The sequence below is a fragment of the Musa acuminata genome, chromosome BXJ1-4 (assembly GCF_036884655.1).
Source record: "Musa acuminata AAA Group cultivar baxijiao chromosome BXJ1-4, Cavendish_Baxijiao_AAA, whole genome shotgun sequence".
NCBI lineage: Eukaryota > Viridiplantae > Streptophyta > Magnoliopsida > Zingiberales > Musaceae > Musa > Musa acuminata.
In genome coordinates this window covers 11,052,701-11,072,006 of record NC_088330.1, presented here as the reverse complement: position 1 = coordinate 11,072,006, position 19,306 = coordinate 11,052,701, and the positions used below count along the sequence as shown (strand labels likewise).

The 19,306-nt window shown below is 37.9% G+C and overlaps 2 protein-coding genes across 2 annotated transcripts; one reads left to right on the top strand and one right to left on the bottom strand.

The window, feature by feature from the left end:
* Window positions 1-5,484: 5,484 nt before the first annotated feature.
* LOC103981375 (AP-3 complex subunit delta-like) lies at window positions 5,485-13,794 on the top strand. Its single transcript, XM_065166446.1, has 3 exons — window positions 5,485-5,611; window positions 9,693-9,843; window positions 10,728-13,794. The coding sequence occupies exon 3, from the start codon at window positions 10,818-10,820 to the stop codon at window positions 13,632-13,634; it is 2,817 nt and encodes a 938-aa protein (XP_065022518.1). The 5' UTR covers window positions 5,485-5,611; window positions 9,693-9,843; window positions 10,728-10,817; the 3' UTR covers window positions 13,635-13,794.
* Window positions 6,495-6,934, bottom strand: LOC135672074 (MOB kinase activator-like 1B; the record flags this gene model as incomplete). Its single annotated transcript, XM_065180528.1, has 2 exons — window positions 6,495-6,709; window positions 6,793-6,934. Coding segments are annotated over 2 exons (342 nt in total), but the record flags the coding sequence as incomplete, so codon positions are not given.
* Window positions 13,795-19,306: the final 5,512 nt, after the last annotated feature.

Genomic DNA, 19,306 nt, shown 5'->3' with positions numbered 1-19,306 from the left:
AAGATCAAAATCAATCTACAATGTTTTTTTTTTGGAAATATATATATATATTATAATCGATCAAACCATGCTTAGATATATATAGTTATATCAAAGATGTTCATAAAGAAATGAAACTTGATATCAAAATAGCCAAAAATGTCAATTTTGCATGGGTAGAGCCACAATGTTATACATCAACATAGGTAAATTAAGCTCGAAATATGTATGTGCTGAAAAGCACCTCTCTCTCTCTCTCTCTCACCCTCTCTCTATCAATCTTTAGGGTAAAGCAGAAGAAGTTGCTTAATCTTGTCGGTATTATATGTAGGTATAATGCATGTCAAGATCAGGAAGAAATAGATGGAGGGATTGGGTGGACCCACACAGGTGATTGTGTACAAGACCAATTGATTGGCCTCAAGCGTCCTTGGGACATGGTGTTGCAGAAGCAGCAACGTTGGGTTCACGGGCTGAACACCTCCCCTACCCTAAAGATATCACAGAGGACGCACTCACTGTGTGGAGAATGAGACGCTTCAGTGTGGGTTTGCATGTCCGACGTCGAAGCCATCGGTTGACCAGTGACCACCTCACACGAGCTATTCTCTTGTCTCCAACCCCACAGTCCATGCCTTCCGGTCCCGCCCACACGGCCCGCACGTACGTTTCACCCACGCACCAGCTGAGGACATGACCCGACACAATATATAGCCCAGACATGCACATGCCTTTCGTAAAGATCAAAGCCGATGGACACATTTGGCAAACCATGATGACCATGAGAGAGAGAGAGTTATGGTCATCCCTGTTCAAAGGTTTGGGCTTGGAGATCCCCATTTGAATGGAGGACGAGATTGGGTCGATGTTAATGATGATGACAAGGACCATTTCTGATACTTAATGGAAGAGTTGATGAGGTTTTTATGACTGTCGTCTTCGATGTTGATGCAAAAAAATCTTGTGAAAGAGTTATTGACAAGGAAGATAGTGTGTAATGGAAGAAAAGGAAAGAGATGAGCAGAGAATAGTGTGGAGTTAATCAATGAAAACTTGTGCATGTAAGATAAAGTTTAGAGAGAGAGGGATGTAGATGTTGACTACACTTCATTAAGTTTCAGATTCCAATAAAACTCTCCAAAATCCAGATGATTTTTTCTTGTGTTTTCACTTCCTATACTCCGAAGGCAATCCTTGACATAGGTATTTACCAGTGGAGCTTTCGGGAAATCTCATGCACTGATGACCTAAAAGAAGCCATGCTTTATCCTCTCACTGCACCATCAAAGTTCAAACATCACTATACATTTCACAGCTTCCTTGGACTTATGAGTTCCGGTGTCATATTCCTACAAGCTTTTCCACAAGCTACTTATGAGTTCCTTTTGCTCTCTTTTCACCTCAGCAGTTGTCTACCATCTTTATTGCTTCCTCGTTCATCTCTGTCGACCTTTTTCGAGTCAAAAGTTGGAAGGAATGAGTGTCCACACTGTGTGGTTTTGTACATTATATCACAGTATATGCGTTGGTGACTCACAAGCTTTGTTTGAAAGGACAAAAGGTGTGGGAAGAGGACATCCGGGCTTATTTGTGCAGGTGAAGTAAAAGGTAGATGGATGTGTTGGCGTGATTGTCGTCGAAACTAGGGTTTCTATGTGCCTCTTGTCCTCTTCTTCTCGTCATGGTTGCAAACAATCGTTTCCATTCAGTCGCAGATCTCTCCGGATCTTATTAACTACGAAAAAAATATAGGCTTCCATGAGATCTGGGGCTCACATCTACTTACATAGAATATCAACCCTAGACTTAGAGTTAGTATACATATATAGATATATATATACATATATATATATATATATATACATATATATATATATATTTATATATGCATGTAAATCCAAAATCTCTTTGCCTTCTTGCTCGGGAGTCTTTCTCCAATCCTAGATATCATTGTTTTCTAATCCTTTCCACTGCTACTTCATTGTACAAACATATCTAAGGCTTCACAAGATCAAACAGTGTTGTGATACTGCATGCCATCACTGGATGTAATATATGTCCTGTAATTATCTGTCTCTTGGAGTATTTTATGGCGCAGCTCATGTGGCTCGGAATGCCGATTTAGAAGCTCTCTCTCCAGCCTCGACTCTCATGATAGAGAAGTGCTGCACTGCCGGCTTGATCATTTGCTTTTATCCCATTTTGGAATGACACCGAGAAGCTGTTTCTTAGAGTAATATCAACTTTCATGGCTGTCAACATATCGCCTTGAATCCAACTACCGCTAGTCTTAGATCGTTCTTGTCATCATTAACAGCCATAATTTTTAGGCTTCCACTCCCTTGGGAAAAAAAAAGGGAAGAATACTATGTATCGGTTCCGAGTTTTGCTTGCCCGAAGACTACTGGATGTAGGATACCTTCTGTGACTCTTCAAGAACCTCATCATGACCTCAACATGAATGATGGTTCCCATGCGTGCTCATGAGTTTGGAGACAAGTGAAGGTGCTGTATACGGTTACTGCACAGAATAATGATCTACATATAAGTATGATCCCACCTTCATGCGATCACCATCTCGACTTCCAGAGATGGAAGTCTTTAGCCACAAGACGACTGAATCGAGAGCCAAAGGTCCCACTTGATCCCTGCAGGCCTCTCAAGTTGGAGGACTAGGTTTGAGAGGAAGTCCCTCCTACCATGGATGGGATTTCTTGGGTTGGTCTGCTTCTGGGAGAGCAGTTGAAAGTGAGCCATTGTGATAGCAGTCATGCTGCCTGTTCGCCAACCCAGACCTCAGATTCACTAATGGTAGCCATAGTGAAGCTACTCCAATTCTTTAGTGATGCAGAGAATCTATAGGTTGCCACACAAGAAATGGCCTGTGGTTCCATCAACTTCAGATCTGTTTCCTTTTCATTCTTGTCCTTTAGGCAAGCTTACAACTTTGAGACTCTTTGTAGGACCCCATCACCTAACTAAATTCTAGCAAACATTAATGTGATGAAACATTCAATGAATGGAAAAGTTTTTGGAAGGTCTAAACATGTGTGCAAAGGGAACAAAAGCACATGGCCCCCTTCTCCTCTCAATACATGGAGCCAAGTTGAAGGTTGATTTGTCTGGTTCCCCACTGTGCTTGGTAAGAATCCTAGATGACTTTGGGGACCTATGTGGGATGATCACACACCTTCTATTACTTGTGTCTGTGCCACAATTTTTAGCTACAAGATTGACTTGGATCAAACTTGTGCTCCTCTACATATTCCACTATGGATGTTTCTACCAAGCATTTAATCAGTGCCAACCTTTTATGCCCTCAAGAAAAAGAAAAGGTATCAATCTTTGATGTGTTATGATGAATAATTGTAACTTTTAGTGATCAATGGTGTTTCTTGTTAATCCTTTTTTTTTTTGGCAAGTGTGGATAATTCTTCCCATGTGAAGCACAAACAATGTCAAATGATGCTTGATGTCTCAAAAACATCAGCTCCTCTACATATAACACAACTGAACATTGAGGTGTTTACATGATGTTCTTTTAATGTCAATTTTTCATGTCTTGTCATGGGAAATAACAACTTCCTGTTGATAATATGATGTGCCTTGTTGATCCTCTATGGCTAGTAGCTATGGATGACAACCTCCAATGTATTCTAGATAGAATGTGAGAAATCTACTTTTGCAACTATTTCTACCATAAAAACATCATTGTTGTGATGTCATAGGATCATCTATTGCTGTCTCTTTAGTCTGCCTGACCTTGACAAGAAACTCCTTGGAATGGCTTTTCTTGTTCGAGTGGCTTCCACCAACCAATTATTTGTGTAATGCTTCACCTAAAGCATTCATTAATCATGCTCTTTGTTAGCTTGTAGATTGAGAGAAAATAAAGTGTCGGATGGCAACATCCAAGATTGCAGAATCAAGAACAAGGCCCACCAAATTGTGCTCCCAAAGGAAAATATTTGCTTGGTGGGACATCGATTATATCAACATTACATGGGATCATCCAGCTCCTACTCACACAACACATTGCATAGAATTAACACCCATCTCTTTCTGCATTGCATCACTCCCTTGTCCGTTAATAATTGAGCTAAGGCCTTCCTTTATGGACAATCCAAACATTGTCTGCCCTACTATGGGTTTCATTTGGAAGTCATGTGAAGTGATTCCATATGGGATGATAATTAAAAGCTTCAGTCTGAAACATGACCTAGAAATTAAGCATAGAGAAGGGTCTATGATGCCCTAACTCTAGCAAAGAAGAACACTCATCGATTTCATCATGTGGAACTAATCATTGATTGCTGACCTATGATATATATATATATGTCCTACAATTCATTTAGGACAAATTGTATTAACAACCAAGAAATGTTGAGTTGCATGTGGGACTTCAGGAACAACTGTTGACAGACAAATGCATGTGGAAATTAATCTTAGGACAAATCAGACCTATGAGCTCTAGGAAGATTTTTCTTGGAACTGTTGTTTTGTAAGAGTATGTCTTGTCAATTTAAATTGGAGCTGAATTGTGATTGAAGAAACCATTAACTAAGCTGAAATGAGCTACAAACTCAAAGCAGACTACTGATGAATTCTATAATCTTTTAATGGTTGCAGCATCAACATCAACATCAATGTATATATCTAGCTTAAAACATGTTAAAAATATTAATCTCATTAGAATTCAACATCAATGTGAGATGACCATATTCAGGTCATGAGAATAAAATAACTTCTTCTATAGAGGTAAAGATACTTAGATCGATCCTCCTTTTTTTTTTTTTTCATTATTTGGGGTTATATTATTGATAAGCCCACAATTTGTGTCTATGAATTATGATTGCTTTTCACATTTCAAGAATAGGAAAGCATGAAGCTATTGTGTTGCATAAGAAATAAATCTCCAGCCCAATTGATTCATTCTCTCTTTTTGGAAACACAATGAGAAGTTGTGTCTCATGTATGTAACTTTCTTGGCTATCTCCATTGCTTTGAATCCAAGCATTGCTATTCTCAATTTCTTCTTCTTCTTTCTTCTTCTTCTTGACATCATTGTGAGTTTTATTTTGTAGTCTTTCCATTCCCTAAAAAAAAGAAATAAAATAGAAACAAGTAAGCTTCCACAAAGATTAGTTACTTCATTATTAATGACATGGATTATGGTTCTAATTTCCTATGTCAGAAGTAATGATAAAGATTCTGAATTGAAGTGTATATATATATATATATATATATATATATATATATATATATATATATATATATATATATATATATATATATATATATATATATATATATATATATATATATATATATATATATATATATATATATATATATATATATATATATATATATATATATATATATAAGGGCTGTTAGGCGCTTGTTAACTTCTAATGGGCCGATTGGGCCGGCCATTGTCGGGTCAGGACCGAGCTGACGGTGTGTGTTTATCAGGGTCGACCGGCCCACCTCAACGATATCCGTGGAGCCCGTTCCACTTCCGCCGCTTGTCGCGTCCCTCTGCCGCCGGGGCATCGTCTGTGATCGCCCCCTCATCGACGCCACCACGGCTTCTCCTCCTTGTCACGTCCTCGGACCCCTTTGTCCTAAGGCAAGTTCCTCTGCCGTAATCCTCTTATCTTTCTTTTGCTTATGCCGAGTAGGGTATGGATCAATCCATGGTCGGAATTGGATCCTTGAATCCAGATGTAGTCCGCACAAAATTTCTATCATACCCCTTCAGATCAAGGGTTAGTAGGATTACCTTCCACCGTATCTTGAGCCGAATTCTGAACCCTTATCTTGGATTCCACCTTGGTTACTAGCACTTGTGCTTCTCCACGCCGATCTATGATCCTCGTACGCACAAAGTTTGTAGAAAGGAAACACAAAGTGGAAGGAGAAAAACAGAAGAAAATTCAGGTCTTTTTTGTTTTACGAAACCCTCTTGTCTGTTTGAAACTGGTTCCAAACGATCGTTTCGCCATTTGAGTTAGGCAAATTCTCTACCAATCCAATGGTACCATGCAAATTAATGAGAAATGTTAAAAGTATCCTAAAATATATCTATCAACCTAGGTACAGGTTCATATCCATCTTAAAAACCAGTAAGAACGAATGAAGATAACCAGACCAGTTGATCTATGTTATATCTCATGGAAAAAAGGGAACTAATTTTCAAAAAAAAAAAAAACCAATACAGATTACGTTATGCCCTCATGATTCTTTGCCATCAGGTTCATAACAGTATGGAAGATTAAAATGTTTATATACAGGAGATTTGGACAAGATGGACTGTCATATAAGGACTGATAATCCGCCACTTATTAGTTTCATTATGGAGGTTTACTGGTTTATTGATAAATCTCTCCAGAAGAAAACGGATAATATCCAGAATGTCTAAATCACTTAGTTATTTGAGTTTGCCCTAACGAATAGAGTGGTAGGAATAAAATACTGAAAAGCTCTTATGCAAAATGGGAATATCAAAAAGGTAACATAAAGATGCATCAAGTACAAATGGCTACAAGAATAGAAGTGCTTACATAAGTGAAAAGAATGAAATGCTTGAAGCACGTATTAAGATGCGCCTCTTCCTTGAGGCTGACAATCTTCTGAAAATGTGAGTGGTATATGTGGGCATAGACGCGGAACAAGCGCTTGAATATTGTCTTTACAACTTCTTTAAAGTTTGGAGGGAAAGGTGTACCTGCAAGACAGAGACCAGATGAGCAAACAAGTAGGTGCACTTAGGAGAGAAGAATGCAATTCATTTATATCAACTGCCCCTACCTAGCTTTTGAGGAAATATAGACTCATCATCAAGCTGAACTTCAATCCATTCCATCAAGTACTCCACATACTTTGGCGCTGAGACTTCAATAGGCTTCTTTATTTGTACACCATCTGCCCATCGATACTCATACCTACGTATTTAAGTGTACTCAAATAACGAGACAGGTATCTGCTAAAGCAACTAGGCAACCAGGCAGCACTAAAGTGGGCACAAATGTAATGTTTTATTAAGCTTTTATCTGATAATCTATTAATAGAGAAACATAAGCAGATTTAAGGGTGCCTTGATCAGCTTGCTTGCAGTGCCTTGTCTAGGAGGCTTTGCCTGGAGTAAGTATAGCATATTCTAGGAAAGCATAAATAGCAAGTATTCAGTAGTGGCAAAATATTCAAGAATATGTTTAAATTTCTTTCAAACGACATAAATCAACCATGGAGTTGGAGAAAGCTACAGATTCAAGGTTAAGAAAAGGGACAGGAATAAGTTCTTATCCAACATGAACAATGCACCATTTTGGTTGCATTGACTGCTGGAGATGTTACCTAAAATGACACATGATCGATAATGTAAGATTTCCTTTCCAAATTAGTTGGATATTGCAAATTTTTACTTATTTGTATCTGAGAAAAACCTTTGAAGGGAAAAGGGAACACCATATATAACCTTTGACAAGATGCCTAAGATCGGGATACAAGATCGTAATGCTATCAGATAGAAGTTTGTAACCAAACTGCCACAACATCAGTTATGTTTGTGATTACTTTGCAAAATGGTATTGCATGATTTCCCCGATTCTTGCTTGTTTCTAAGGTGATTGTTTATCGGAATGAATATGTTGTTGCTAATAAATTCGATGAATTTGATGTTTATAGGGGTCAAGAAGGATTTTTAGGTTATCTAATTTAACATCGGAGAGAAAATTTTCATCTTGCTTAGCTAGCTGTGATTCTTAAGTTATCTTTTAGTTTCTTGGCATGCTAGAGTTGGATGTTGAATGCTTTATGCTGATAGTTCTATAATTCTGTTTGCATGCCAATTCTCCATCTTATTTCTAAGTGTAATCAGCATGTATGCTACCTGAAAAATTAAATCTTGTTTAGTAAGCCTCACAGATAAATTTACAAGGCAATTTTTTGCAAATATCAAGGTTTGTTGAATTTTACATGTTGGTAATGTGGTACTATTGTAATGGAAATGCTATATGCTTCCAATGGTGTTGAAAAGCTTGTCTGTCTTTGCTTGCTGACTAGTCAGAAAAACTAATCATCTTGGAACTTCACTATCAGATATAAGCACAATATGAGCTCATGCGAATTCTAATTCTTTTTTCAGTTTGTGATAAAGTTATTCTTATTTTGAGTGAGATAAGGAAGTCTGTCATTTTAGTAGGAAGTATTTCTTGTTATTAAGCTTGTTCATGACACGAGTTATGCCATATATGTACAATTTTCTCCAAAATACATTGTTGTTGTATGATGTTCTTTTGTTTATCATCACATGCATCCTGGACACTTTCAGCCATGCTCGAACTCTTGACTGCACATATTGTGCCTTGTCCGCTAGGATGTCTCCTCAGAAACTATTTTTGGCATCTGACTTTTGGTACAAAATCCAAACAGATGTTCAACTCTCCATTTATTTGTAGCCAATTCAACCTCCCTTAGAACAACTCTATTAGTAAATTTTGTGTAAAGCTGTCTCTGTTTCTCTTTCTATGTTTGCCAGCATGATCCTGCATTGGCTATTGTCATATTTAACTTAGTATGGTATCATAAAAAAAATATTGTTGCTACATAAGCACATGGAAGATAACAGTTGCTTTCTTTTTCTTACACCACATTTATATTTGATGTGGCATTACAGTTCTCCAGATTTCAGTAGAATCTTTTTCATCCAGCAGTAAAGAGTTGAGATTGTAATAAGTTCAACTTGTTAGTGTGATTGTGAAAAAGTTGGGGTACAATTTATTATTGCCTATCAGTTCATCATGTCCTAATCTTAAACAAGTTACGTGTTGTCTTGTGCAGTCATATCTATTATTAATTACAAAATGTACCCAATACTACAGTTCCATTTTGTTGCTTAATCGAGCATGACAAGGTGTTGCTTTTGTATATAGCATATGGTCCTCCTCCTTTGTCTCTATATTTGTATATATTGGATGCCTGATGTACAATTATCTGTCGCCACTAGCTAACTCTCTTTGCCTAGTGACTAAAGTTGGACGTGCCAAGTCTGCTAATCTATATGCTCAATTTTGTGCATGTCCCATATGAATTTAAAGTTATTATATGATGCAAAATCATGAATATATGCTTGCATCTGGGATCATGTTCCATGGGCTCGTTAGCTTGTATCTTTTAGATGAAATATTATTCTGTATCACAAAGTTTGTCTCCTTGATTGCGTGAAACTTAAATTGAAATGAATTTAAAAGCCTACAAGTTGGATCAGTTACTCTCCTGCCGAAATTTGTCTCAGCTGAGAATTTGGTACAAGATTTGCTCAAATTATGTAAAATCTTTCTGTGCTCCTTTAAATAAGTAATCAGCAATTCATTTGCATTTTGCAGTTGCAGTTGCTCATTAGATTGACTACTGTCCTGATTAATTTTCACATTTTCGGTTGCTGTCTCTTGAGTTGGAGGACGATTCTCTGCAACAATCTGCATTTCCCTTAAAAGTTTCTGTAGTGCAATTTGTACTCGTCTTGAACAATCACCTTCTCTTTTGCTGTTGGCTATCAAGACTATTTAGATGCGCCCAATGAATAAATGGGTCCTTCATTTTGCTGCTGGCTTTTACCAATTGCCATCTGATCGGCTGATTAGTCATAATATATGCCGACATCTTATTTGCATAGCATTGTAGGTTGAACCCTTTCTTTTTACCTGCAGGGAATTCTGAAGGAAGTTACTGTAACTATTATCGAGAATTGTCTATCTGGTGAATGCGCTTTGCTGATCTGCCTCTTTAGATGCAGATATGAAGATTAGAACCAGCACCTGCCAATTGTCGATGTAGATTATGCATCTTCAACCCCATAATGTAAGATTTAAGATCCCTGAGAAGTGAAATATATTACATTATAAACATTATAATTTGAGAATTTGCATGTTTATCCATTTCCCTTACAGTTCCAATGGTATCAGATAGTTGGATCAGTAAATCTCATGAATTTAACATATTGTTTTCTGAATTATTATACTTTGTTATAATGTTCATGTGGTATTATCAGTATCTGGCCTCCATCCAGATTAATATCCTTTTGTGAGTGATATGTTTGGTGTTATGGTAAACATTAACATGTTGTAACGTAGAGATGCTTAACCATTTCGATTAAAATCAGCCTGATAACATGTGCAATTATTATTAAAATTCCAGAAGTATATTGTTCTACCTGGTGAATAGTAATGAAATCAGAGAATGCCTATTAATCTCATCTTGCAGAAATAATTAGAATGGAAGATAACCTTAATTTCTAATCTTTTTCTTGCATGATATGATCATGAAAGATGTAATAAAATGTTCGGACAAGAACATAATCATCACTATGACAATTCTAGCTGTCCTCGTCTCAAACATCATGTAGCTGATAGTGATCTGAGTAAAGATAAATAACTCTTCAACTATGCTTCGATTCAATTTGCGTTTCTTGAAGTTTGGTTTTAGGTTGATTAGCCCAATTAAGAATTTAATCGTATTATTTGAAGATAATGATCTTTGAAATAGTGCTGCACAAGCGCAATAATAATAATAATAATAATAATAATAATAATAATAATAATAATAATAATAATAATAATAATAATAATAATAATAATAATAATAATATCCTGTATTCTCAATCAAAGAATTGTGTTTTGATCATTAAAATGTTGCCAGAAAATGATTTAGTGGATTAACACCGCCATATACGTACTTGGAAACAGAATCAGGTCCGCTGGCCGGCGAAGGCAATATAAGACCGCAGCGAGGCGCCGATCCCAGACCCTTTTTGGGCCTCCCTCTCTTCCTCCTCCATGGCCGCCACCTCTTCCGCTCCTTCTTTGGTGGATACACTGTTCCAGCGATCCCTGGACGACCTCATCCGTTCCCTCCGCTCATCCTCCTCCTCCTCCGTCTTGGAGGCGGCCGCGATCACCCGCGCCCTGGACGAGATTCGCCGCGAGATCCGCTCGCCGGACCTGGACACCAAGGCGGTGGCCCTCCAGAAGCTGACCTACCTGGCCTCCCTCCACCACCTCGATATGTCCTGGGCCGCCTTCCACGCCCTCGAACTCCTCCCCTCCCCTTCCCTCCCCCACCCCCGCGTCGCCTACCTTGCGGCTTCCCTCTCATTCCACCCTTCCTCTACCGACCTCCTCCCCCTCGCCACCCACCAGCTCCGCAAGCACCTCGCTCCTTCCCCCGCCAACACCCCCGCCCTCGTGGCCCCCGCCCTCCACGTTCTCGCCCTAGCATCCTCCGCCGACCTTGCTTGCCACCTCGCCCCCGACCTCCTCCCCATCCTCTCCGGCCAGTCGTCCAACCCCCTTCGGCCCAAGGCCATCGCCACCGCCCTCCGCGCGCTCGCCGTCTGCCCCGATGCCGCCCCTGTCCTGTTCAAGCCCCTCGTCGATTGCCTCTCCCTGTCCTCCGAACCCAGTGCTGTCTCCGCCGCCGTCAGCGCCTTCTGCGAGCTCGCACTTGCCGCTCCTGACCCCTCCCCGTACCTCCCCCTCGCCCCCGAGTTCTACCGCCTCCTTGTTGACTCCCGTAACAATTGGGTCCTCATCAAGGTGCTCAAGATCTTCGCTCGCCTTGCGCCCCTCGAGCGCCGCCTCGCCGTCCGCATCCTCGACCCCGTCTGCCAGCTGCTCCGCCGCTCCCCTGCTAAGTCAGTAGTCTTTGAGTGCATCCGCACCGTTCTCTCCAGCCTCTCAGACCACGATTCGGCAGTCCGGCTGGCGGTGGATAAGATCAAGGAATTTTTGGCCTCGGATGATGATCCCAACCTGCGGTACCTTGGCCTTCAAGCTTTGGCCATGCTTGGGCCGGCATACTTGTGGGCGGTGGACGAGAGCAGGGAGGTCGTTATCCGGTCGCTGAATGATACTGATACCAACATACGGCATCAGGCACTGTGCCTCATAATGGGGATGTTGCGTGAGAGCAACGTGGTTGAGATCTGCAACCTGTTGATCAAATATGCCATGAAGTCCGACCCAGACTTTGCGAATGAGATTCTAGATGCAGTGCTTGCAACCTGTGGCAGGAACGTATATGAGCTAATTGTGGATTTCGATTGGTATGTCTCACTCCTTGGTGAGATGGCAAGGAACCCACATTGTGCCAAGGGGGATGAGATCGAGAGGCAGCTAGTGGATATTGGATTGAGGGTGAGGGATGCAAGGCCTGAGCTCGTACGTGTGGCTCGAGACCTTTTGATCGACCCTGCTCTGCTTGGGAATCCGTTTCTCTGCAGGGTACTGTCTGCTGCTGCTTGGGTTTCAGGTGAGTATGTTGAGTCCTCAAGGAACTTGTTGGAGCTAGTGGAGGCACTATTACAGCCGAGGACTAATCTCCTGTCGTTGTTGGTAAGAGCCGTTTACATCCAAGCTGTGTTTAAGGTTGTCACTTTCTCTTTCATTTTTTTTATCAAGCAAATACAAGCTTTTGATACGAAAAGCTCAGCTGATCGAAATGCTGCTTTTGAGAACGAGAATGATGTTGCTACAGCTGATAAGGCTGTTATCTTTGATTCAATTGATAACAATGAAACTATCAAGCATGAATCTTTGTCACACCTGCTGGATTTTGTTGAGACGACAGTAGGCCCTCTGTCGGAGTGTGATAATGTGGAGATCCAAGAGCGAGCTAGGAATGTTCTTGGTCTGATTCATATCATACGAGAAACTCAATATTGGGATATTGTGGCAGAACATGAATTAACAAGGGATAAAAAGATAAGTGAAATTGTGGAACTTATGGAAGCAGCATTTTCAGAAGAGCTAGGTCCAGTGTCTACAAATGCACAGAAAAGAGTTACAGTGCCTGAGGACTTGATTCTGAATGAAAACCTTTCTGATCTTGCAGAAGTTTTAGGTGATATTGATGTCACTCCATGCACATCAATATCATTTTCCCTTCGATGTCATCATCCCACAGAAACTAAAGAGGACTCTGCACCAGTTATTGAGGCGAGTTCTTTGCTGGCTGAACACCGTAAGCGACATGGGTTGTACTATCTTCCCACGGAGAAAGATGAAGTTGAATCAAATGATTATCCACTTGCTAATGAACCTCTGTTGGCTGTCAGTCATGTTGACGATGCCAAAGACATTGTGAAGCTCACTGCACAATCATTTATTCCAAGAAAGGAAAAGCCCATGAAACCACGACCTGTGGTGATAAGGTTGGATGAAGGAGATGGTGACTCGAGTTCTGGTTTGACAATGGTTAAGGAATTCAAGGATGATTTATTATCTGGCGCAATCCGGAATGTTCTTTTAGGAAATGAAAGCAAACCATCATCATCCTGTGATATGTCATCCGACAGAACTTCTCGACGAGGAGAGACCGATGCATCTAATAATAATGAATTATTTTCTCAGCCAAAAGAAAGTAATGCTTTAGATGGTAGGGAGCATAGAAAGTCAAGTTCTAGGAAGAGCAGACATCATACTCGCCACAAGGAAAAAAATGGAAGCCTTGGGAATGAGGATATTGAAGAGACGAGCCATAGGCACTCGACAAGGAGTAGCCGCCATCAAGGGAGGCATAAGCATAGAGAAAGAGGGGATGCTCCTCCAGATGTCGTTTCACAAGAACCAGTTATCCAAGATTTCCTTTTGTGATTTCTGTTTGCCTACCTGGATTCTGTCCGTCTAGTTGCCTTCAAAAGGTTTTTGCCTTTGCATATGATTTCATTCGCCTTTCCCTTCTTGCGAAGGTCAGTCTGTTTTGGCAACTGTACATTCTATATATATAATTTTTCATTCGTGTTTCTTTGAATTATTTACTGCTTTGATCCTGTATTGCTTCCTTAGCTCATGCTCTCTACAGTACCTTAAATGCAGAGACACTGAATGTGGTACATTCATCAAATGACCAAAACAAGGTAAGATTTATATGGACCATCAGTTATTTTCTAAATTTAATCACATTCATTCTATGTGAATATGAAGCTTTCTTTATCTGAAATTGATTTCATAGAGTCATGGTATGTGTCCTAATTTGATTAGTGTATGATGTTTTTGGAATTAAAAGAATATAATGTTGCTTTAACATCTAGAATCTCATATACATGTTTGTAGTTGCAGATGCATAATCTTCAGCTGCAGATATTTCTTAAGGTCTTTTTGCAGAACAATTAAAGTACAAATGATGAAATACCAGTCTGAGTGAAATCTTACTTCCTTTGAGCTCTTCTTTTACCTTTAACAACCGTGCATCAGTTCTGACATGAATTTGATGAGTAAGAGCAAAGTGATCTATTTTTTCATCTGTGAATTTTGCAGCGGGACAAGTTGATGGTATCCATCCGAGCTTTCTGTGGGTAAGCTAAATGAAAATATGGATAATCTTACATGGCGATTAATAAATTGTTGTAGTATGAAAAATTATGTCTTACTTCAACGATAACAGCCATTTGATTGTTTAACAAGCCAAAAATGTCCTCTCAAATAGTTTCATATTCATGCTTGTCTTCATATCAGAAATATCATATGGATTATCATGATCTGTGCATATGAATCCTTCAGTGTATTGAGCAATTGAGTTAACATGTGCAGAAGTCAACAATCAATCTTTTTATTTCTGGAGGACAGTCATGTGACGGCTACATTTTTTATTTCTTTCTCCATGCTTATCATATTGGACTTTGCTCAATAGGATCAGAATTGATGAATATTGTGAACAATGTGAAAATATGTTTGATTGCTAACAAGTTGTGTAATATGATTGTTGATAGTGGAAGTTGTACAAATGTGGCAAGCACCTTGTGTAGAAACTAAAATTACATACTATCAAACATCTAAAATCGTATAAGTTACAATAGTTGAATGATAGTGGTGTAGTAAAGGTAAATTGGCAAGTGTTAGTTTTTTTTTTTCGGTTGGTAGATATAAGAATGAAATTTGGTGTGATATGATACCTATGTATATTGGTCATATGTTGTTGGGAAAACCTTGGCAATATGATCGAAAGGTAATACATGATGTGTTCAACAACAGTTAATTTTTAATCATGGATGAACATAAATGTCAGCTTGAACTATTGCTTCCAAAGATAATTTTTGAAGACCAAATATACATAAAACAACAATATGAGGAGCTTGAGTCTTTATTAACCAAAACTTTAGGGAGAGCAAGAAAGAGAGAAAAAAATAAAAAGATGAGTTGAGTGGTAAAAATGAGAGTATTGAGAAATATAAGGGGAGAGAAAAAAAGAGAAAGCATGAGTTCATGTGTCTCTGTTGGTATCTAAAAAGGATGAATCTTAGAGAATATGTATTTAAAAAAAAATAATTTAAAATCTGGATATCATTAATGCATGAGGGTGATGAATGAAAAACCGCTTGTAAAACTAAACATGGTTTATATAAATGGTTGGTGATGTGTTTTAGACTAACGCACCTAATACTTTCATGAGATAGATGAACCATATTTTGCATGCTTACATTGGAAAATTTGTAATAGTTTATTTTGATGATATACTTGTGTATGACAAAAGTTTAGATGAGCATGTAACACGTTTAAAAACTGTTTTTGATATGCTTAAAAAAGAAAAGTTATATGCTAATATAAAGAAATATACTTTTTGCACTAATGAAATTATTTTTCTTGGATATGTTGTTAATAATAATGTAATATATATTGATAAAAAAAAAGTGAAAGTAATTAGGGAGTGACCAAAACCACTAGTGTTAGTGATGTTAGAAGTTTTCATGGTCTTGCTAGCTTTTGTAGAAGATTCATTAAGAATTTTTCTACAATTGATGCATTATTAACTGAATGTATTAAAAAGAATATGGGATTTAGATTGGGTGAAAAACTAGATGATGTTTTTAACTTACTTAAAAGATAAACTAAATTCAGCACCTTTGCTTACTTTACCTAACTTTGCTAAAATTTTTGAGATTGAGTGTGATGTGAGTGGAATAGGTCTTGAAGGAGTCTTAATGCAAGAAGGTAGACCCATTGCATTATCATGACTAGGGCCTGATGGGCTAACTGGCCTATCAACTTCGTTTGGTCTAAACCACTGATCAAAATGCTTAAGCTGAAGTTGATAATAGTACACTCATCAGACCCCCAATCTTAATCTTGTCCACTTTCGATGTGGGACTAATTAGGGGTGTTACAATCACCCCCACTCAAAGGCTTACATCTTCGTCAAGGCCCAACATAACTCAGATCAGGCCCTATCATAATGCATGTGAGGCGTAGCCCAGTGGTGGCTCCACGCCATGACGAGTCCTCTGATTCCGTCTATGGGTAGCCCTCTCCTACTCGAGCCCCCTCACCATGCTCAAATGCTAGGTCGGCTCTGATACCAAATGTCATGACTTGGGCCCGATGGGCTAATTGGCCTATCAACTTCATTTGGTCTAAACCACTGACCAAAATACTTAAGCTGAAGTTGATAGTAATACACTTATCAGACCCTTATAAGTCAATCTTAATATTGCCCACTTTCGATGTGTGAGTAATCAGGGGTATTACATGCATTCTTTAGTGAGAAACTAATTGGAGCAAGTCTTAACTACCCGACATATGACAAGAAGTTTTACGCTTTGGTAAGAGTATTAAAGACATGGCAGCACTATCTTTGGTATAAGGAATTCATTATACACCTCGATCATGAGTCCTTGAAATATCTCAAAGGATAAGAAAACCTAAACAAGGTAAGGAATCCTTGTACCAAATATTTGTTTACTTGCAAAATGGGTGGGGTTTATTGAATCCTTTCCATACATCATCAAGTACAAATAAGATAAGGAAAATATGATTACCGATACTCTTTCTAGAAGGTATGCTCTAATTTCTTAACTTAATGCAAAATTATTAGGTTTTGAGTACATTAAAGATTTATACAATTCTAACCATGATTTTGCTAATATTTATGGGGCATGTGAGAAAGGGAGTTTTAACAAGTTCTTTAGGTATGATGGTTTTCTTTTCGAAGAAAACAAGTGTGTTCTTTAATCTTCAATGAGAGAATTACTTGTGAGAAAGACACATAGTGGAGGTTTAATGGGGCATTTTGGGGTCAAAAAAAACTTTAGATGTGTTAAGTGGTCATTTCTTTTGGCCATACATGAAAAGAGAAGTTGAGAGATTATATGAGAAATGCAGTACTTGTAAACAAGCTAAATCTAAAGTAATACCTCATGCGATGCATACTCCTCTTCATATAACTAGTGAGCATTGCGTTAATATACCGATGGACTTTGTCTTGAATTTACCTAGGTCAAAAGGAGGGAGAGATTCTATTTTTATTGTTGTTGACAAGTTTAGTAAGATGACACATTTCATTCCTTACCACAAAACAGATGATGCAACACATCGCGGGATTGTTCTTCAAAGAAATTATGAGATTACATGATATTCCAAAGACAATTATGAGTGATAGAGATATGAAGATCCTTAGCTACTTTTGGAAAATACTTTGAAGCAAGTTGGGTACAAGGCTGTTATATTCAACCACTTGTCATCCATAAACAGATGGATAAACAGAGGTAGTAAATCAAACTTTATCAATACTTTTGAGGGTCATAATTCAAAAGAATTTAAAAAATTGGGAGGAATGTTTGCCACATATGGAGTTTGCTTATAACAGGAGTATGCATGCTACAACAAACCATTCCCCATTTGAAGTTGTGTACGGGTTCAATTTATTAACTCCTATAGATTTATTACCTTTACCTTTGGAAAATGTTAATTTGAATGATAAGCAAAAAGTTGATTTTGTCAAAGCAAAGAGTCTGGACACAAATTGAAAAGAAAACTCTACAATATAAGAAATAACACAACAAAGGCCGAAAGTGAGTAGTATTTAAACTTGGTGATTGGGTTTGGTTACACTTGAGGAAGGAAAAAATTTCTAGCCAAAGGAAGTCTTAACTAATGCCAAAAGGAGATGGTCCATTTCGAATCCTTCAAAAAATCAATGACAATGCATACAAGTTGAAACTACCATGTGGTGAAGGCATTGGATGCATGTTACTTTATTTATTCTATTATTAAAAATATTATTTCCATTTTATGTTTGATAATTAGTATATATAAATTAGTTTTTAATAATAATGGTTATTCAATAATATTGGATGGTAAGATCATCTCTTGAGGAACATTACATAATGATTTATTTATGCTAAATATTGCTCCACATATCATAAATGTAAGTGTATCCAAGAGGAAATGAGATGAGGTGAACAATACATAATATGAACCATCAAGTTGATCACAATTCTGCCAAAAACCCTTTAACTATTCATGGAGGACTAATGACAAGAGCTAAAGTTAAAAGGATGAAAGAAACCTTAACATATTTATTGGAAGACATTTGAAATAAGCATGCTAGTCAAGACTCGATCAAGGTTCTATGGATACAAGAAGAGCCTAAAATGGTTAACATGATTCAAATAAGTCCAAATTATGAAGAAAAAATCTAACTTTGAGATAATGATAAATGTTTAGTATATTTTGAAGAATAAAGGTCATTCAGTCATATGTGGGCTTATTCATGAATAATTATTCAAATCAATTCAAGGCAGACTCATGAATGATCTATATTCATAAATTACGAATATGAATGTCATTCAATATATTTAATGAATTCATTCTCTTTATATTTAGCCTTTGAACTATATAAATAAGGCCGACTCCCTTTGTAAGGAGGCAATTGAGAAGTATAATCATCTTTCAACATTGGTGAGTGTTTTGCTTTTAAGTTCTTGAATGAACTTTAGAACTTATCAAGTTTTTCTACTTATGGTGTTCAAAACCCAAAAATCTTTGTTTTTTTCTTTTAAATTATCAAACTTCGTAGTTTGTGACATTTTAATAGAATCAAAGTGTTGTTCTAATTATTTCATCAATTTTTTATTGATAAAGTGATTAGAATAGTTTCCCATACTTCAATCTTAAGCGATCCGTCTTATTTCAATTCGTTGGAGGGTGTTAATTTGCATTCTATATATATCATAGCTCTTTAGCTATCGGGGTGTATGGTTGCTAAGTTGATGATTTTCATCAATGCATACTTGTGGCATTGTAGGCTCGGTCATATCCACGAAAGAAAAATCCAAAAGTTGTTGAAGGATGAATACATAGATCCATTCGACTATAAGTCATAAGTTGACCAACTTGTTAGGATCGTAAAGACATTAAGAGGGGGGGTGAATAAGTGCTTTCGAAATAAAGTTTCGATTTGAAGATTTCGATTGATAAAACTTATATCGGAAATGTGTTTAACTAAAAATGTGAGTAAGGGTAATAAGTAAGTAATGATAAGAGAAAGCAAG

Coding starts and splice junctions, on each gene's coding strand:
- LOC103981375 (XM_065166446.1), top strand. CDS start 10,818: ATGGCCGCCACCTCTTCCGCTCCTTCTTTGGTGGATACACTGTTCCAG.